At 42.7% G+C, this 22252-nt stretch overlaps 1 protein-coding gene across 1 annotated transcript; it reads left to right on the forward strand.

Moving 5' to 3' along the window:
- Window positions 1-5503: 5503 nt before the first annotated feature.
- Window positions 5504-6777, forward strand: PFLUO_LOCUS2232 (uncharacterized protein; the record flags this gene model as incomplete). Its single annotated transcript, XM_073779351.1, has 2 exons — window positions 5504-6215; window positions 6563-6777. The coding sequence occupies 2 exons, from the start codon at window positions 5504-5506 to the stop codon at window positions 6775-6777; spliced, it is 927 nt and encodes a 308-aa protein (XP_073636314.1).
- Window positions 6778-22252: the final 15475 nt, after the last annotated feature.

The raw sequence follows: 22252 nt of genomic DNA on the forward strand, positions 1-22252 counted from the left end.
TATTCCGGTTTTGATCAACGTAAGCGGGACTTCGAAATTCCCAGACGCCGTCGGAGTCTCTTCATTTCCTCAGCGTAGGCTTCGTTTCCATCCTTTAGATCCTAGATTACGGAAATATAGTCTCTGCAGCTCGGATCGCACTCAAAGATGAGAATCAGAGCATTAAGATCTTGCGACGGGGGGTAATACCAAAACGGATATGATCTACATTTAGTGTCTCACAAATTCACACTATAATGACATCGACCTCCAATTTTCTTGAAATGAGATTGATATGAGCACAAAATCTGATATTTCAATATGTCGAAATGGGTTGGCCAATAAATTACAACAGCACTATGGAAAATTCTAGTTGCCTTGGATCGCTAATTCAGTTACAAGACACAGTGGCGTATTATAATTAGCGTAAGTCACTGTATTGAAATAGATACTGGAATATCAATATTCTGTATCCCAAAATTCACTAATCAACGCTAAAAATTACGTCCTTCAACAATTACCTTAAACAATTCCTCAACGACTTTCGTGACTCGCTTCAACCACTCACTGACATAAAACTTTTCAATGATGCTCTCAATCCTTATATTAATTCGTGAATGGCTCCCTTCAACTAAGCCTTTCAACGACCTACGATAACTTATGTCCCTCAACGGCTCCCGAGAATCAATCTTCTGATTATTTAGAATTGGTTCTCTTAACGATCACTTCCAACGACTACTTTACGTTATTTCCGAAGATTTCCTCCAATTAATCCCGTCAATGGCTTACTAAAGTTTACTTCTTCCAACGTCTTCACGGAGTTAATTGTATGCAAGCATCTTCCATTACCTTGTCGTGCCGAGATCCCTGCAAAAGTAAGTTTATTCGGCCACTTGCGATCACGATACCCATACGGGCAAGACTGACCCTTAGAGATGAATCTGATACATGAACGAACAAATTCTCCGGAATGGTTTTCTGAGACCTAAATTCCTCTCTCAATTGTAGTGAAGATTAAGTGTAGAGCAACCATGATGAGCTTATCTTGTCACGCTAATCTTTTAAAGCCGAGCATTTAACTCATGAAAATACGAACAAATGATAGCTACTGTTTACCAATCTGCTCAGCCGTACGCTTTGCGTGTCTTGGCGGCAGAGTTACGCCATGTTCGGAGGCTTCATTCCGAGTATGTTGTTCGGTGATCCGAGCCATAGTTGTCATGGTAGAGATGGAATTTGATGAGCAGATCGGGTCTATTCGTCACGGTCTGGTGGATGGTGGAGTTTTGCCCCGGGTGGCTCAGCGACCAAAAAGTCGATCAATTTGCTGGCAGTCTTTAATAATTGAAAACGGTTTCCTCCTCGTGCCGGATGGTGGCGGTTGAAGTCCCCGAACATTATGAGACCTGTGGCTTTGGAGCAGTCTCGGAGTGTATCTTATGTGGTTTCTTGGATGGCCGCCAGTATGGTTGTCGCCAATGGCTCGTTAGGCGTGTGCATCGATACCGGTGGGATATAGGGGGAGAAAATCAAGGCCTGGGTATCTGCGAACCAGATCTTGGCCGCCGTCAGACCGGGTTGATATGCATGGCACTTGCCGATGCGAAGATGTGGACTGTCTTCGAATGCGCACCTCGTCGTTCCACCGGCGATTGGTATACGCCACGCATTGTGGTTCATATGGGTTCGATGCGCAATGATGGATGGCTGTAAGTCAACGTATCACCCTGTAGACACTTATCGGCAGAAGCTAGAAAGGAGGCGGGGGAGAGGAGATCTGACGATCTGGCTTGGCACGCCCAATAACCAACCAATCACGGCACGAGAACAAGCGGTGTGCGAAGCTTAGCTAGCCAAGCAGAGAACAGGGCAGCTATCACGCCAATTCGGAGACCTTTAAATGAATACCAACGAAACAGAGACTTTCAAGATATGCTGTTGGTTTGGAGCGATGCGGCTCCGAGCCTTTGTAGCATCATCACATGTGCCCGATTTGTCCTGCTTGAATTTACATGTAGAACAAAGTAATTCAGCTTCCGATATAAATTGATACATCGCCCTCTAACTGACTGGTCCACAAAGAAACGTTTCGCAGATAGTAAGTTGCGTCATCGCCCTGAGTGCAACAAACCATTCGCCCATCTCTTCATCTTTACTTGAGGCATATATCACAGTAGCGTAATCCCAGAAACTCATATATATGATTGAAACTTTCCTGGCCTCAGTGAATGTATCCACGGAAACTTATTTCAGCCGTAGGCAAAATGGGAAGACTTACCGGTCGCTGCCGAAGAATACATCACTCTGCCCTTCGTTGTTTGTAACCCAAAACCAAGGTGTACCAAAAGCCCCTAAAGAAAAAGCGCGATTCGTTTCTTCTTTTACTTTAGCTCGTGCACTTGATAGTCCATTTGCAATAAGCATCAAATCATGGCCGTTAAAAAGTGTCTTTCCATCGTTTAAACAAACGGCTTTGCTCAGGTTCTGTGTTATATCATCAACCTTGTTCATATCCATATGGGGTGGAGTCCAGAATCCATCAAAGAGAGACTGCATTGCCGACAGATAAACAGATTCGGGATAGTTTGACTTTATATATTGAAGTGTGCATTGATGCAAATCAGTGAAGCCTATGAGTGAATAATGATGGGGAAAAGAGACGTCGGAAATGCCCACACGCCGTGCTGCTCGTATCGAGTCACGGGCGAGATAAATGGATTTTCGATTCACGGATCCGGGCGGTGGATTATCTTGTGGGAAACGTCAGAAAGGAGACATGAGCATGTGTATTTGGGTGGAGAATACCAGATAATCGATGCAGCTCGTGCACGAGGACTTAATAAAATCTGAAAACCGAGTTGGCTCATTATCATATTCAAAACACGTTTTAGCAACTGACTCGACTTTGACTTCTCGATCGTGGAGTTTTTGCAAATTTTGCAGAATATCTGCGAAGGCAACAAAGCTGTAGAATGATACTAAGGGTACAGGTCAGTGACAGGACCATCGAAAAGATTTCAATCAAACAATATTACCAATGTCCACATAACAATCAATTCGGGCCCTCATTTTGATTGTTTGAAAGTTTGTTGCTCTGGTAACAATAGGATGTTGTGCAATGCAATGGGCCCAAACAATATTTTCTGCAAGGCAAATTTATTAGTTAACTAGTTCTAGGCTGGTGACGTACTTGAACTGAGACCACCTTTCGCGGCTTTTACGTCACGTAGTTACCATAACTAGTTACAAAGCTGAGCTCGTTTACGTCAGAATGACGTAGGTGTATTGTAATCGGCCTGGAAAAGTAGCCAGATTCAGCTGGATCGCACAAAAGGATAAATAAAAACAGGAGTCTCTTTTCACCAGGACTAGGTTAATTGAAGCTGCTTCGCACTGCTATTACTATTCACATAATGGAGTCTGAAGTCGCCATTTTAGTCACAGTGAGGCCTGCCTATGGAAAGTCAAAAAGGGTAAGTCTTCGATTTCCCGGATACTCTAAGACATTCAACTCAAATTTTCGGCAGTTAAAAGATCTCCTTGGGTGCGCAGTGGAGTGGATTCAAACGAATGAGCCTGGCACTTTGGACTTTCTAATGTATGAAAGTCAAAGTGAAGACGGCACCGTCTTATCCATTTTTGAAAGGTTTGTTGGATAGATCCTGATTTGCTAGCTCAATGCGACTTCTAATACTCCGTCTAGATACGCATCGCCAAACGCTGTCCTGGAGCACCAAAGCTCAGAAAATTACAGAAAGTTGTTCCAAACTATGGAGGCCGAACAGCTTCTGCAGGACCCACCAATAATCAGCCAAGGAGACTATTTGCAGGGATTCAGAAGATGAGGACTGGCGGAACCTGAAGGAAAGCTATTGTCGTGGAGAAAGACCTTGAAGTCTACAAAGATGGGCTTCACGCCAGCGCTATCAACAGCCTAGAATGTAGGATCGCTTCGAACCTTTTTGGGCATGTGCAGAGGATTATCGGTATGCGCTTACGTTCTTCCAAACAGCATGAGCCGTCAAGAATAGTTCACAGAGCATGGCAGCTTATCGTCTTCGTGTTCAGTCTGTCGATTCAACTGGTTAGACCTGAATTGGACCGTATTGTATGTTTCATTAAGATACTGTAATCCATAGTTTGATCGTTCATTTTGCTCGCTTTAGTCTCCTTCAGTCGCTCGAACTACTCATCAATATAGTTGTATGTTAATAGCGAACACTGAGGGCAGCAACGATGTTCTAGATGGCACCTAAGCTGAAAATCGGTCAATTTTAGGCAGTTACAAGGCAGACTCGATTTGCATTTGTATCCAATAGCTTCCGAGATGTGGATGTCAGCATGCACGTTGACCTTCAGTTGCTGCTTTTTTGTACCCGTCAGCTTTCTGCTCTGCTGGAATAATGGAAAATTACGCTGTGAATGGCTTGACGCACTTTTCTGTGCATCAATTAGTGCTTTACGGTCTTATATCAACAGCGATACCGACCACTAGGGACGGGAATATTCCCAGGCGAGGCAATCAAAAAGCGACAGTCTCGCCTAGAGCGAAATGAAACACGGACAGGTTTGCAGAGGATAAAGTCGGTTGAGCCAATTATTGAGAATTTGAAATCCTAAAAATTGATAACGCGTCCTTTAAAAGACGGCTAGCGCTGAATTGATTGACTAAATGCATATTCGCTCAAGCAGGGTTGTAGCGTAAAGTCTGCGGCTGTGTTCGAACTCAGATCTTCGGAAGCTATCGGAGAAATTTCTATTCGACCAGAAAGAATTTAAATATTTCCTTATATGCCACAATTAGTATCCGCGACTGATCAATCAACTCGAGTTGGCATCAAAGCGCATCAACAACTTGGTCGCCAGTCAGGGCCCTTCATTGGTCATTTAGCTGAGACTGTTTTTCCAATGCATGAGCGATGAAGATACGGACTCCAGTAAATGACCATTATCACTTTAGATTCCCACGGCCATGAAGGTAACATAAGCGCTAATGCTCTTGCTTGGAGAATGAGGTTTACTACAGGGAAGGTCAAGAATGGTTTGAACTCTTCCACGCAGTCAGTATCTGTGTAAATCTTTCCATCGGTAATGGCCGCGATAGACTTCCGTGATATAGATACTTCTTACTTGATTAGCCAGCCTCCTACAGTATTCAACACCATGAACGTCACCGCCAGAGCTCCAGAGCTGCTATATGAGTGACTGTTCAATGGATACAAATAAAATGACTGTTCAAATATAACTTTCGTTTTCCAGTCAAACGCGATTCTAGTGGTCGAAAGGGCACCGTTGGTTATCACCAAAGCAAGGACAGCGGCATGAGGAGAATGATTATCTAGCGGGATGCCTTGTATTTCCAGTTTGTTTAATATCGATTATGAACGTACTATTCTTTTTTTTGACTGTACCTAGAACCATTGAGTTGCATAGGATTAAATGCATACATATATGAATGTGTGTGCGAAGGGTTTTCTAGTACTGCGAAGCAACAAATTGCCTTGACTCACATCGAAGAATCAGAATGGCTCCCTTGAAGGATGCTGGAGCGGCCAAACCACTCAAGCCTGCCGCGTCAGGGGTGACAAAGAGCAAACCCGGGACTCAACCCAAATTGCAGAAAGAACACTTCAGAAGAAACCGCAAGAACGATCTTGAGCGTCACCAAGCAAAATCAGTGGAAGTCCAACAGCACGTCGATTCTATGGATACTTCAAATGACTCTAAATCGCAAATTATGGCGGAGCTAGACAAGATAGAAGCTTCCGAGAGAGTCATGAAAGACGAGATAGCGCAACTTGATCAAGAGCTCATGGATATTGACAAGGAAACGGACAGAGACAAAACACAGGATATAAATTCAAATCGTATTGATCCGGACAATGCGCAGCCAAGTATTGAAGGTGGTGGTTTCGACTGGGCGAAACCATTTGAACCGGACTCACTCTTTGATGAGGATGAGCCGGAGAATTTGAAAGATCTTACGAGCCTGGACAATGATAATGATACATATGGCACGAGTGACCTTCTCGGAGACGGAGAACCTCTTTGGGAGACAAATGGATTTCGCGGCAGACTATTTTTGAACTCTTATGGGCCCAGAAGCGGTCCCATCCTTACTTGGAGACCGACTGGCGGCTCGAGAAAAGCCGAGGAAGTACCGTTCCTCCATGAGGGGCATAGTGCTTTGCAACTAGCTTTACAAACAACGAAGGAGGACAAACCTATCCATTTTGGTAAGATAAAGTATATTACTGGAATTGCGTGGAAGCCACGCAGACCTATCGAGTGCATGAATGACTTGCTTGAATCCGTTCAAGAGCCAGATCCAGCCAGCATAAAAAAGAACTCTAGATATAGATATCCATTCTGCACTGTGGCAGTGAGATGGAATGATGAGAAATTGGAGGACACCCTATTGAATCGGACCCAGTACAGGAAACTGACCGGTAGGGGCAACAATCAGAAGAAAACGAAACAGACCGGAAGTTCTTTAAATATGCTTGTGAGCAAGTCAGAAGATACAAAGAGATAATAGCAAATGAGAAGCTGGAGAGAGATAAAAGCCCAACTCCATGGGAAGTAACGCCCGAGCCAGAAAACTCTTCTGATTTGGACCAAGACACGCAGAATGACCGAGAAGGCCAGGGCCAGAACCAAGGCCAGAACCAGGGCCGGGACTATGGCCAGAGTCAGGGCCAGAGGAATCCTGACAAGAAAACTTTCAGCAAGGAGGAATACCTGGACCAAATGCGTGATAGCTCGGCTTCAAAGATCTTAAGCTTCAAGAAAGAATAGCCACCAACTCAAAAATTGTGACTGAGTACAATGTATACAAGCTCAATATGAAGATGGAAGGTGCAGAGGAGGTAGAATAAGCTAGATAGAGACTCGGGTGGACTAGGATAATTTCTCGTGTTACATGGGCATTGATATGAGTTTGATAATTGAGCGCATCAGCTCAAAGGGGTAAGAAGATTGCCGGCAATGAATATTTTGTAGTTAATAGTTTTTCTTGACCTTGAAGAAATACATTTTGTTTGACTTTCAAAATTATTAGTCATAGATCTACAGTAGTTAACGTACGGAAATGGAATCCCACGGGAGATATTGACATCAGATTCAATTTGATATATTTAAATAGTTCTTTGGTTTTAGACATGACATATTCAAGAATTGAGTCGCAGTAGGAATGGCAAAAACAATAAATCATCAAGTCAATCAATCTACCAAGTATACAGAGACTCCATTGTTTGATCTTTCGGGCACGAAGAGAGAGAATCAAGAACGCAACCTGGCAGTTCATCCTCAGAGAGAAGATGGTAGATATCCGTTGACACTTTTGACCCATCGCGTTCTAGTATGAATCGCTGCTGCAGATATTGATCTTGGTGAGAGAAGTCTCCGATGGCAAAAAGTTTTAATTCTTGAAGACTAGTGGGACTAAAAGCCTAATTTACGAAATTCAAAAGGTCATCAACTTTAAACAAATAACCAGAAGGCTCCACCTAGCAGACCTTCGTTGTTAGAATTAGTGGAAATTCGTTGCCAATCTAGTCTATCGTCGCCAAATTAGGATGCTTTATTCTATCCTAAAGGCACTTTAGATCCACCTAGTTTATACCATAGAAATCCGGGCTACTTTGGTTTCGTATATCTTGAAGTTGTGTATTGAACTCACGACGTAAGTTACGATATTAATATTGAGAACCGCTTAGTCTAACGTGTAAGACTCGTAAAGAAGAACGTGTGGCAACTAGCTCTAGGTAACCCCGCTATTTACTCAGTAGTTATTTCTCAAAATAAGAGTGTTACACACCAAAGTTCTAAGGCTCGTGTAAAGAGCTAGCTTTTTCAACTGAGAAGAGCTAAAAATGTCGCAAAAGTTTAGTAACCAAGATAGTGTTATATCTCGATTTTCTTCGTATAGACTATACTAATCGATTGATATAAGATAGGTCTCGTGGTATAAGAAGTCCGTTAGTGTTCCCCTATAGCGTCGAATAACCTCCACGATTTACGCTAGTGCCGATTTAAAATTCGAGAGTCTCAAGCGAAGACTTTGTAACCCTTTAAAAGAAACTAGAAAACCCTAAAGCTAGGATTCCTCATCCGTACCTTGCGAACCATATATTAGCATATCATAATATATCTCAAATCGTTTAAGCCAAGGAGCTTCTTTCGATCTTGAGAGAGAAAACAAAAATCCAAGCTAGTTTAGACAGTGACGTAGGGTCAACTCTCGCAGTAATAAATGACCGGGTAATATATTAGAATACACGATCGGCGAAAATGTGACCCTCGAAAGCGATATACTAAAGATTGATAGTAGGTGTATATCTAGTAGCGAACCCTTCCCTAGAGTACCCTCTGTCGTAGACTGAAGCCTCTCCCACCGAAGCTCCTGTACATTCGCGGAGGCGGTGAATTTGACCGATAAATAAGTCAAGCGTTTACGGTTTTAGCATATATATTTTTTTAAAGAAGTCAACCTCTATAGGATGCTGGATGCCTTCCTAATCTAGTCTTTGTAAGAAATGAAAACTTGATAAACCCTCGACGTTCTATCCTCCGTGAGGGCAGCTTGCGTTAATAATGAGGTAGATACTCTATAGGCTTTTTTGCTACAAAGTCAAAAGGCCATTCTTATCTAAAATACCCGCGGGCAGGTAGTAGCCAAGATACCAACTTGAAGACGTAAGCTTCATATTAGTGAATATATCATCGAGCCAAAAAGACTTACTAAAAGGAGCGTAAGGCGTGTGGTTTTAACTATTGCAAGGATTTATTCACTTATTCTAAGATATCACTTAGAAACTAAAGATACGCTATCGTATTATTTAAGGTGCCAAGAGGGAGATGTTCTTAGCGGCTGAACTATACGAAAGATATTATAGCAAGTATATCAATTAGAACGAGCGATACTGATCGGGGCAGAGAAAGACAGCTCTTTAGTATGCTCAAGATAACAATCTAGTCGTGCGACCCGATAGTGCTAAAAGTATGTGACAATATCGAGTATATTTAGAGCCCTTTTATTAGCGATGCTAAAGGTAATGCGACGATAGACTAATAGTGCTAATATAGTGCGCACTTTAGCAGGTTTGGCTGAATAATCGCAGGCTCTTGTTAAAAAGCTAATGATATTAGTGACGCTTTTTGGTAAGTAGCGGAGCGTTTCTTACTTTTTCTACAATTATAATCAATAACTCAATAGGTAGCAAATCTAACATCTTGTGAAAAATCATCGAACTCTTTGATTCTTAGTAGATCAGAGAAACCTTTCACGAAAGGGAAAATAGACGAACCGGGGAGTACTTTCATGCTTTGAAGAAAAGATAGTGCCCGATATTATTATGTAACCTAAGCGATTCTACATCGAATCTTTTTATTGTATAGGAAAGTGTAGTTTAAAACGCTGTTGAATATCGAGAAAAATATATGATAGAATGACTTTCTTGAGGGGAGGAGCACAATGAACTCTCGAACTTTCGTTTAACCAAGAGCGGTGAACCCTATATAAACGTGTAAATAGTGGCCTAGCCTAGGTGACAGTATATATTGCTACAAGCTTCAGTCAACTTATCTCTATTGTTCTACTTTCATAGCCAATGCTTAAAAATCGGTAACTTCAAAATTTAATGTTATAACGTGAATTTTTGATCCTAATTTGTGCGTGATAGCACTGGTCTATTGTTCAGTAAAGTGAAATAGGTCTAATTGTATCGCTGTTTTGTCTAATCGGTACTACGCCACAACGCTAAGTGACGGGAAAGACTCATATGACAGTACGGGTAGAACGATCGATGGTCGATCAGTAGAAAGGACGTGGCGCTTTCTACCGTTCTACCATCTACTTATCTACCACAAGAGGAGGACTAGATATATAAGGACACTCATTCCTATACTTAGTTTAGTTCTTCGCGATTAATCCTACATTGTTACTTAGAACCACCTTTGCTAGTATTCATAGTTTGACTTCGTTGACAACCATCCTACAATAAGGGGAGCTACTTCGGTACTGACCTTATTAGCGCTCTACCTAGAACACCTTGCAAGACTAATTTACAGACTTAGCCCGTGTAAAGCCTAGCGGACTAGGAGACGGTACCGTTGCGAGTATTGCTTGAAGGCACGACCGTGGTAAGTATACCTGATATAAGACCCGCTCACAGTTACCGGTTAGCAACGCGTAACACATAAACCCGGTCTCGTCGAACTTGTAGATATCTGACTCTATCACGCCATACTTCGCAATTTTATTCTATACAAGGGTAAACCAGCCACGAGTTAGCTCTGGATCTTCGCATTAAGCTCTTTTATAGTCATATCTTCGAAAAAAGCGCGTCTTGAGTTGTGGTTGTCGCTTAACAAAGTTCGAAACCTAGCGCTTTCCGACGCGTCGCGCGTCGCGTGCTACAAGCAGTCGATCGGCTATATCTTCTATATCGCAAAGTCGGGGAGGAAATGCTCGTGCATCAAGGTCAAGGATATGCTGAACAATTGTTGACTCTTCTAGTATAGTCAATTTCTGCGAATTAGGTGTACAATCGCGTCGGGACATTGTTCCTTTGAGTCGGCGAGTCAAAGTAACGTGACTAACTAAGTAGATTTTTGCTGCAGCTCGAGCGCTAATATTTGGGTCTCTTTGAATAGCTTTGACAGCTAGAAGTAATTGACTTTCTTTGCTAGTCGATTTCATTGTTGTTGGTGGACAAAATGGCGATCAAATGTAAATGGTTATGTCGTTGCGATTTAGTGTTTCACTCGCTTATCTGTTTCACTCGCTTATCATGTACGTTACATAAAAATATAATAAAGTGCTTGCGGCACGCGAAAGTATTGGTGCAGAGTACAGATACGCAGGCGAGGAGAAATGACAGGCGAATAGCAAGAAGAGAGCAGCAGACAGACAGAATAACGAGGAGTAGCGCTAACACGGGCAGATTATTGCGATACAGGACGGAAAGAGTACACATCACAACATACAAGGATGACCCTTGCCAAACATGCAAAGCAGGATGATTAGGAAGCAAAGAGACAAAAAAGAGACAAACGAACACGAGAAAACATGACTTAGGATCCTAACCAGCACCAATGAGATAGAGGCTTGGCGGGCGAGTAGGGTGTGTGTTTCTCGCTGTGTTTTAGGCAGCGTCATCGTCGGCGTTGGGCAGCCGTGGGGTTGGTAACCCCTTCCACTCCGTTCCTTCGTTCAGGGCATTCCACTCCGTCCTTCGTTTCAGGGCAAATGAAGTCATACATACATACATACTGTATGGCCACGGGGCATTTCGGCCAGTATGGTCTGTCCAATGCCGGAGCCTGTAATTCTGGTAGTTTTGATGATCTACCAGGAATACATCAACAAAATATTCAAACTTATATTTGGCCATTTCAGTTCAGCACCCAAGGTCTCTGTGTGTGCCAGGCTTGGCAAGTGTCGCTCGTGACTCGCTCGCCAAGACGCCAGTGAAGTGGCGAACTTACGACTGAGATAGTCCCATCCGACCAAAGTAGATTAAACAGGAAAACAAAAGTCTTACATCACCTTTGATCGCATTGATACTTTGCCGAAGCAGTCAGAACATTTCTTTGTTGGAATTGCTTCCAAATTGCTCCATGATACGGTCCACAGGTCGCCTGATTACTTCCTGGTGTTTTAGGTGCGTTTTCGATGGCCTCCTGAGTGAACCAATCAGCGAAGAAATCGCAGTCAAGTTGACAGTCTGCATCTTCAACAGCCCATTTTATAAAAGTTTTCATCAATTTGACTTCGATAAGATGCGCCGCTATTGTCAAATTTAGTACTTTCTTTTGCAGAAGAGCACTCGTTGTTGATGTCTGGGGGGAGTTTATTGTTTTCTCCCGGTTTCAGGTCATCTGCTTTTGCTTGCCTTTCTACCACCCCGGTGTCGGTGCATCTATTTACTATCTTGAGGTCGATAGCCTCCTGCGCGCAAGCTGTTGTCAAGGCCCACTTGCTGGCTCCTGGATATTATAACCGTGTATACTAAATATTTCTTTTTGTTCCATCCTCATGCATGCATGTAATGGTTTCTTTTTTCGCATTGGCTCGCTTTTCCAGGAGCATATTTCTTGTATTCTGGTCTTCTCTTCCCCATAGCCCTGAATACACTCTTCTCATTTCTCATTTCCACCACCCCTGGAGGCTGTTTATATATATACTTATATTTATAAAGTTTCATAGGTACCAGACCGGGGTGGCAAGTAGTATTTCTCTCTTGTTCTGGAATCTCGAGCCACGGTCTTCGGAAGTGGAATTTCACGAGGGATTGAAGGTGGGACAGGAAGTTCAGTTCTGGGCTCGGAAAAGGTTACAGGTGGCGAAACTAATATGTTAACCCCTGAAATTGTACCAATGGGCGTCATTGAGGCAAAATGATGGTGCGGGTGCGGGTGCAGGTGCGGGTGCAGGTGCGGTGGGGGCAAGGTATTTTACTGTGGTCTGTTCCATTGATTTTGTTAGCGTGGTACTTCCATCCCTACCTGATGACTAAATAATCATTTAAACCGCCTTCCTAATTATGACTAATCTAATACTCTACTATTTCGCTTTCTCTCTCTTTTAGTCTTTATTTTCTTACCTACCTACCTACCTACCTACCTACCTACCTACCTATCAACCTACCTATCAACCTACCTACCTATACAAAATGGCCTCCTAGCAGACGCCACAGACTCCCCAACAGACGCTATAGACCCCTTAGCCGCATTCTAATAGGGCGTCTCGCGATACGCGCATTGCAGCGCGTACTACGGGAGGAGCATTATACCTATGCCCAAATTGCATCACAATTAGGCATTACATAGCGTTAGGTTCAAAAGGCTTATACGGATGAGCGGCCTACCCCTCGTAAGGCGCGAGGTCAACGGCGTAAGCTCTCTGAAGACACGGTCGATGAAGTCAGTGAGTTTATTACACAATCAAAAGAAACGCAACGTATGAATTTTAAAGAGGTTATTTAGCGCTTAGAGCTTCTAGTCTCTACGAATACCTTACGAAGAGCTCTTGCTAGGCGTGGATATCATCGATATAAGGCCCTTCGCAAGCCTCCCCTTTCTAAACGTACACGGATACTCCGCTTAAGTTAGGCATTAGAGCACGTTAATTAGACACGCGATCAATGGAAGAGGGTACTCTAGACCGATGAAACTTAGGTAACATCGGTCTATCATCGTCGGATTTGGGTTACCCGTAGGGCGGGCGAAGAATTTAAGGAGACTTGTCTACGCGATCGTGTCTCTCGTGCACCTAGTTAGATGTTTTAGGGGTCATTCTAAGGTAATAAGAAGGGCCCTTGTCTACTTTAGGAGAAGGAATAGGGTACTATTACTAGTGCTTCCTATACTAATAGGATAGTGCCTCTGATCGATAGGATGATTAATATGGCTCGCAATAGTCATACATATCTTATTATGATGTAAGATGGCGCTCCGTCGCATCGAAATCTCCTAACAATTAGTGAACTATATGAGCGTGGTATATTCCCTATCGATTAGCCTCCCTATTCGCCTGATCTAAATCTAATTGAGCAGCTTTGGAATTAGATGAAAGATTAGATAGGTAAGCGATATTTGAAGTCCTATGATCGCAAGCTATCCTATGACTAACTACGCGAAGCTGTTCGAGCTGCTTAGGATGCGATACCTACAGAATTTTTAGATCAACAGATTGATCTAATGCAGGCGCGCTGTCAGGCTGTTATTGACGCGCAGGGAGGGCATACACCCTACAAAATAACCATCATGTTTTATAATCGTTTAATTACAATTAGCTGTATTAAAAAATTGGCAGTATTTTAGTCATCAAGTAGGGATGGAAGTACCACGCTAACAAAATCAATGGAACAGACCACAGTAAAGTTATCGTAAATCGAGACTGACTAAGAATGACCTTCGGTGTGTCAGCCGATTAAGAGCAAATGTTAGATTCAGGTCCCATAGGTGGTGGCATGGCCGCCCCACTCCGCACCTGCGGCCGCATCCGCCATCAGAATACCACTACTCCATTCTTGGGCACATATAAGCTTTAATGTTAGGTTACGCGGTGCCGATATTACGCACATATGGCAAAGAAATGAAAAATAGGTAAGCATGCAAGTTGATGGAGATAAGAAACGGACATAGCAACACCCGGCATACGGAACCAGCATTTAAAGCCCTCCATGGTGCCACATCAATACCATAAATTGACACTAGAAGTCCAACTCTTTAATTATTGGAAAACTTAGCCATGTCAGGCAATTTGGAGTCATTGTTCCCCGACCTGTCAGGGAAAGTCGCCATAGTGACTGGCGGACACACGGGCCTGTATGTGCATACCTCTGACACTGATTATCTTTGGATCATTCTCTATGAAAAAAAGTGAAAAACAATTGGTTAACTCTAGATAGGGGATTCGGTACCAGTATTGAGCTGGCTAAACACGGTGCCCGTGTATACATTGCCAGTCGATTGGCTTCAAAGGCTGATGAAGCTAAAGATGCCATTCTGCAGGAATTTTCCCCTGCAGATGTCCATTTTCTTTCACTTGACCTCGCCGACCTAGATAGCGTCCGCCAAGCAGCTGAAAAGTTCTTACAGTATGTCGTACATGCAAGGCACCGGATACATAACGTGGGTAACTGACTGTGACTTGCAGACATGAGTCGGCTCTTCACATACTGGTGAACAATGCTGGGGTGCGCGGAATTTTCTATTTCATTAGATCTCAATTTTGGTCCATAGGAGTGCTGACCTAACTTAAGGTAATGTGCATACCCTACGAAGAAACAAAAGATGGACTTGAGATGCAAATTGCGGTAAGAATCATTATCCCTACCCGAAGGTAAAAAAGCTAATAGATAACTATTCCATTTAGGTGAATTATATCGGACATTTTTTACTCACAAAGCTGCTACTGCCGGTTCTTCTGAAAACGTCTGAGTCCGTACCTGAAGGCTCGGTTCGAATCGTGAACGTATCGAGCGATGGACACGCAAAGCTCGCACCAAAGCAGGGTATTGTCTTCTCTGACATGAACATGAAAAATGATTACTCGGTCTGGGCTCGATATGGTCACTCAAAACTTGCAAATGTGTTGCATTCAAAGGAGTTGGCGAAGAGGTATGCCAAGATCATGTCCATTTCTCTACACCCGGGAACTGTTAAGACGTAAGTACTGTCTTCCAAAATAAAAGACCCAATCTTCTGGAACGCTGATTTTCTGCAGGAGCTTGTCGAAAGGCCCACTGTCATCGACACCAGTGTATCGCTTCATCAAACCTCTTGTGGAATGGGGCGCTCCGGGCCCGCGTGAAGGAGCAAAGAGTATCATTTATGGTGCTGTGTCTTTATCTCTCAAGCTCAGCCGTGATAACGGAGCATATCTTCTGCCGATTGGTAAGATTTCGGTGGCTAGTAAAGATGCAAGAGATCCAAAGATGGCACAGAATCTCTGGGATTGGACCGAAAAGAAGCTGAGCGACCTAGGGTATTGAAGTATGTCATCCTCGGTTCCCTGTCTCGGGAACGCAAGGATGTATCTAAAAAATAACCTAATCTCGGAATCTCATCTCATTCTATTTGGCATCACTATGCAATGAAAGCCCACCCAACCTCCTCAATAGACAGAAATACCTCCAGCCTTGTCTAATCAATGTCAGGCTTTCAGAATCAATGGCCATCAGAACTGTTCCACCGAAAAGAAGAAACGCCCCTCGCTCTTTCCCGTCTATAGATACAGCGGCTCCTGTGAACACGATCCATGTCAAGACCTCTGGAGCATTTCGCGCCCAATACGAAGGCTCGACTTTCGTCAACGCTTCCATGAGTAAAATTGCCTCTTCCATAGCAATGGCGGGGCGTCCAGCTTCAAGCTGTGTTCGACATTCTAATAACTTCCAGAAAATCATTGAACAGAGCCGACAGCAGGCATTAATTCTACCAGCAGTATTCAAATGCCTTTGATGAGTTGTGATTGGATCCACGGAATCTTTTTGTTGGGTCAATGATAAGGCCCGCTTAACATCCCCGTCGATGGAGGCAGCATCGGCGTGAGTGAGGTGATCCAATTGAGAGACAGCCTCATACATATCTAAAATCGAGTCCATCGTTGCACTTTCAAATATAGATCCATTCCTGTTAAAAGAGGCGCTTGCAATGAGATTGCGGAGGATTTCGTTAGGACGAACTGAATCTGAGAGCAAGCACTGCCAGACAGGGGGAGTGTCAAACACGCAGGAGATAGAGAGCATCGCCTTATATTAGAGTCAGAGAAAGGGAACTTTATATCAACCGCTTTCCCATACACTTTTATAATGCCAAGTAGCGGTCCCAATTCATCCCTCGATGTCTTTGATGTTGAAAGCAGCATCTTTATCAGGCCCTTTTGATGAGCTATCGCAGAAGCTCTGTCTAGCACAACTGTCTATATTTTCATCATTAACTGTTTTGTGGATAGAAATTCCGGTTGAGTTGTGAGTTAGAAAGGGAGAGGAAAATCCCTTACATTGTGAAATATCAAGGGTATTACAGATCCCAAGGTACCATAGTTTAATACCGGCGTTTCCCTATTAAGGCGTTCGTTGAGCAGTCGAATGGTCCATGTTTGGTGATATAGCGCAACCATATTATGTTCGTTATTATTTAGATGATCAATAGCTGCTGATGCGCTGAACATCGTGGCGTGAAATAAACAAGGGTCCAACATAGCAACTTTAACCCACTTCGAGCGTAGGTGTGAGGCCAAGCTATTTCTGACTGAAATGTTGGAGGGCAAAGCAACGGAAGTCAGGACTAATCTCGATAGACAGGATTAGTTATCTAAGTGTAAGTTAAGGTAGTCTAGCTTGAGCTTTGTTTGCAACCGAAGTGAGGGAGTGGTTTGCTGTCTGCTGATATCGGAACAGATGACTTACAAAAATCAAGCAAAATAGGCATGTAGGAGCGATATTTTATTGGGGGGTCGAATACAGCCCCGGGCCTTGAAAAGGACCCCAAGGCCGCACCCATGTCCAAAGGCTCTATGCGAGGGTCTGTGCCCTGAGTACTTGGCAGCGTAGACAATATCTCGGTATTGGAAGTCCCATATCCACACATCGAGTGCAGTCTGAACATGACTTAGGTCAGCCCTTTTTCAGCCGAAAATAACAATATAGAATAAAACGGTTCGAGAAAGTCCGCGTATGAGCAGCTGGCACAATAAAACGAGGGGCCACTATACCTGACACAGCGAGAGCAACTCGGGGCTAGTCGATCGCATTTGCGTTTGTGCAATTTGCATCTTATACAGGATTGAGTTGAGACTCTAATCGCCAGTATCCCGGAGTCTACCGGCGCTATCGCATCCTCATACGCCCCCTGCGTGGCTGTTGGAGAAGGAATTGACGGATACTCGCACACTCGATTTATCCTGAATGATGGACAAAGTGATTAGTAGTTGTCAATGCGCAAACGCCCTATTCAAGTATGCAAGGTAACAAACCTTTTGCACCTAGAACAGGAGGGAAGTAGCTTGTCACATTGCCTTTTGCCTGTCTTGCATGGCAAACACACAAGATGAGCTTTGTGGCAATCATTGTGTCCCTCATTCATCGCTATTGTTGATCTTAGATACCATCGAACGTTACAAGATGGCTTGTGTCGCTCCTTTGCTTGGTCCCGCAAAGCCGTAACTTCCCTAGGCGCTGACAAAATGTAATAGTCACATGGCCCAAGGAAGCTTAGCGAGCCAATCTTACGCCAAGAGAATGGACCAATAATGTACGCTGTACAGTGATGCGGCTGCAGGCGGTGTGAGCTCTAGAATACTCGCTAGCTATCAATGCTCTTCTTATAGTGTAGGACCCTCAGTTAAGAAAACTGACACCCGAAAAGCTAGGTATGATTAACGTAAATCCCAAGCGAGCGGCGCACCTACCCATTTTACTTTTTCGCGTCCGGGCGCGCCTCTTCTATTTTCTATCGACCAACATGCCTCCAGATCCCTCTCAAACAAGCCGAAAATCTGTCGACCAAAGAATATTACAGTTTCGGTTATTTTTATGATTTAGAAGTTAGGGAATAATGGATATAGTCCAATTTTTGGGTCGTAAACTTTTGAACACGAATATTATATTTCGATAATATCTCGGATCAATGATCTCGCATGAACGTATAAACAAACTGCCCGACCTCCTACCCGGCGCTGAATGGGCTTAGATCCTCGCTACTGCTAGTCACTTTTGGGGGGCGGGAACTGCCCATTATAACTGTAGTGACCCCGTGATAACCGTCAACTTCGCTGCCGGTCCATAGGCGATGCACGTCGTCGCACTCGTGTTTCGACCACGATTATCGGCGGGATCTCTGCACCACGATGTTAGACAAGGGCACACATCTGTGAATTTGGCTGCGGCTCGTCGGGGATCCATCGCGGAGCAATTGGACGAGGGGGCGTAGCGTCGCAATACAGCCGGCTGTGATTAGACATTGACATAGGACTCCCATGGACTAACTCCCTACCCACGTCCCGCCCATGGGACCAGATTAGTGTGAGGGTCCGGTTCAACGAAGAAGAAGAAGAAGTGACATTCTACAAGAATCTTCAAACTAGAGAGAAGAAGAAGAAGAAAGAAGAAGGGAAAACAGATAGTCTAAATATAGGGAAGAAGCAAACAGTGCAAACAGAGTCATGTGATCCCGTTTGTGCCTTTAGGTCTTCACATTACCCTCCCCTTCTACGAGACGGCTGTCCCGAGCCGTCGATTGGTCTATCGTCGTCTGAATGATCCGGATCAAATTCGTTAGTAGTCGCCGCCGTAAGCTAGGCTTCTAAACGCATAGGCGGGCCGGGTTGGTCTAGGTATCTATCATGAAAGTCCTTAATAGCGTGTGCCGCATTCTTGAAATTTCAGGTAGGGTACTATTAAGTATCTTAGTTATAGCCGATCCATTTCGCGCGGTATTGAAGCTTTCTATAGTAAGTCCTAACGGCCACGATCTTCTCTAGTTCCTATTCGGCTTCTCCATCGACCTTAATTAGCCGAGGGGGGTCCAAATGTTGACTAGTCAATAGTATAGCTCGGCTAGCTCGCCGTAGCTTTTCTAGGGCAAAGACTAGGTAGACCTTAATCTAAGGCGGCAATCGTAGCTTATATACCTATCTAACCTTTTTGATGATCTAGAAAGGTCCTATAGCTTAATTAGAGAGTTTCGTATTTAGTTGTCTAAGATCCTAGTTCTTCGTTGTGACTATCACCTAATCATTTACCTTAAATGTTTCGTCTCTTCGATACTTGTCCGCCTAGGTTTTCTAGAGTTCCTATGCGTGTCGTATATTCGTACGCGCTATCTCCTAGGCATCATATAGTATAGAAACCTACTACTAGGCTTCTAAGCCCTAAGGTAATTCGTCGCGCGGCGAGGACGGTAGGTTCTAATTAAATAACGTCCTCGGCTCATAGCCTCGCTTAACCATAAATAGAGACATACTAATTGATATATAGGGCAGCGTTACCGCTACGAAATCGACAACGGATAGGAGATCTGACTAGTTGTCTTAGTAGTGGTTAATAAACGGGCGAAGTCTCTAGGCAATATACTAGTTCACAATTTCTATCTAGCCATTAGCCTATGCATAGTATGCTATAGATAAAGTTCGTTAGATGCTAAGAACGTTATAGAATTCTTCCTAAAATGCGGAAATAAATTAGGGACCACGGTCTAAAACAATAGAGTCAGGCAATCTAACCCATCGGTAGACATGATTCATAAATAACCTTATAGTTTCCTTAGCGTAGACCTCGGCAGGTGTTCTAGGTAACCCAACTGAAACATGCCTAAAACCCAACTTGGGCTGGGTTTTGGGCTTAGGGAGGGTGTTCTGGGTTGGGTTCTGGGCTCTGATCTAGTACCTAACTAGGTTTTGGGTAACCTAGCTAGGTAGGCAAACAAGACAAACGAAGTATATCCCATGATTTGCATTAATTATGTAGTTTCGATCTATATTTTTGGGTATTTAAGGCGTATAGGCCTTATATTCTTATTATTAGGGCTAGCGAGTGAAGATTTGATGAAGCTTTCTTGATTTAAACTAATCTATAGCTTTAATAGCTAATAATGAATAAATTGAGAATCTTCGCGTCTTATACGCTTCCGATTCCTACTAGAAACACGTAGTTGCGTATTAGGTAAGGGAAGATCCCCCTTACTATTAGATAGAATATGTTCCTAGCCCTCTAGATCCCTAACGGATACTACGCTCTTTCGTCTCTTACCTTAAGCACGCTCTAATGGCTGATATGTAGCTAGTTAGACTTAAATAACCTTAAGATCATCTTCCTTATCATCACTAATTAGCTTAAGGTCATCCTAAAGAAGCTATACGTCCTTCTCTTCGTTAAGTGCCTACCGTTCCTCGTTTGAAAGATATTGCTTCATAAGGGCAAAATCCTCCTCTTCTACCTTGAACCTAGACGTACACATATATAATATAAGATCTTAGATAGTAGTAGAGTTTAGCGAGCCTCGACGATAATAGTAGACGTCTCAAGTAGAATTAAATAGCCGCTTAACTCTAGTACTAGTTGCGGGTATCAAGAGCATATCGCGTGCTATTCTTGCAAGGGCTAGAAACTTATATGCATTCTCTTTCTAGAACGTCTATAGAGCAATTAGAGCCGTTTCTATTAAGGTAATTAGTAAAGGGCAAACTATTCGTATACATAGTCTAAATCACTTACTACTCTTAAGGTATTACGTAAGCTTATCGCCATTTCCTAATTAATTAAAATTAGGGGCGAAGAGTATATCAATCCTAGATCTCTATATATCTAATAAAAATGCCTTTAGTAAGCCCTATATAGTTGATAAGCGTTCCTTATATCGCTTAGCATAGGTTTCAAAGCTTTAGCGATATTACACTATATAATTAGGACCCTAATCTTTAGTATTAAAGAACTAAAGCTTGTTTTGTAGTATAAGGATTGTCCTAATAGCAAATATATCGTTATAAACCTTATTAGTTTCTCTATAGTACGTAGACAACTTCTCCTTCGCTATATATAGAGCGCTTAGTATAAGCTTCTTCTAGGTCACTTTCTTCCGCTAAAGCTATCGAATTGATGCTTCGAGATGGTCAAAGAGCTTATTATAGATGCTAAAGACGACATAGATTATCACGTCTTTTGTTTAAGAGAGAGTAGTAGTATATTTAAAGAAGGGTTAAGTAATCTAAAGAAGATACTCAATTTAGCGCTATTCCTCTTAATTAAGCATTAAGTGATTATGCCTATTTTAGGAATAGAATTAGTCAAAAGTTGACTATAGTCTCTTTGCCCTTCGGAGTATTAAGAAGGTCGAATTCTAGCGAGTCTTAACATCTTAGATTGGTATAAGCCTTAGCACTTCACTCTAAAGGTCATAGAACGCTTTACGACGTTAAGGGCTTACATTAATAAAGATTATAAGTGATCTTACCTAGGAGTAGAGTAAATAATGGTTTAGTCATTTAAATATGATATGTTTAACTTACTTTGTTAAGCGTATTAGCGATCTCTCTCTTTTGCTATCTCACGCGAAGCGAAAGTAATTAGGCCTCTAACTAATTAATCTCTATTATCTTATTCTTTAGATTCGCCTTTATTTGACCTAGAAGTATCTATAGGCTAAGCTAGATAATATAGGCGATGTATAGAATATGAATTATTATAGTAGTTGTACTGATTTGACTTAACTAGATGGAATCATAGATACTTTCTATTAATATAATATTATTTAATGTATTGTCTATTATAATTGAAAGCACTTAGTCTATAATGTCGTACTACTAAAGTAGATCAAGGACAATAGTACTTAAGTTGGCTCTAGAATGAGATCTATAAAGTAGTTCAAAACTAAGTAGGATTTCCTAATAATTCTATTCATCGTTAATAAAATACCCTATAATTGCTATAAAAGCCTATCGAAATAGAGACGTCTAACAATCAAGCGTAATTAATATCTTTGTACTAGATAGAAGTTTCTCTAGTATTTTCTTTTGTCGCAATTTAGTTGTATCCTATAGCCGCCGTCGAATAGTTCGAGAGGAGGGAATATTAGGCCACGAGGGAGTAAGTTAGGCGAAGTTAACTACTTCTTAAAACTTAGGGTGCTTAATGATTTAGAATAGGAGCTTTAATCTTATAATAAAGGTAAGTAGCTTCTCCTTCTACGCTTACTAAGAGAAGACTAGGGTAGTAGCGGTCTATAGGGGCTACTAAAGTTAGTAGGGATATAATAGCCCTCAAGG

This window comes from Penicillium psychrofluorescens (assembly GCF_964197705.1).
Source record: "Penicillium psychrofluorescens genome assembly, chromosome: 2".
NCBI classification, from domain to species: Eukaryota; Fungi; Ascomycota; class Eurotiomycetes; order Eurotiales; family Aspergillaceae; genus Penicillium; species Penicillium psychrofluorescens.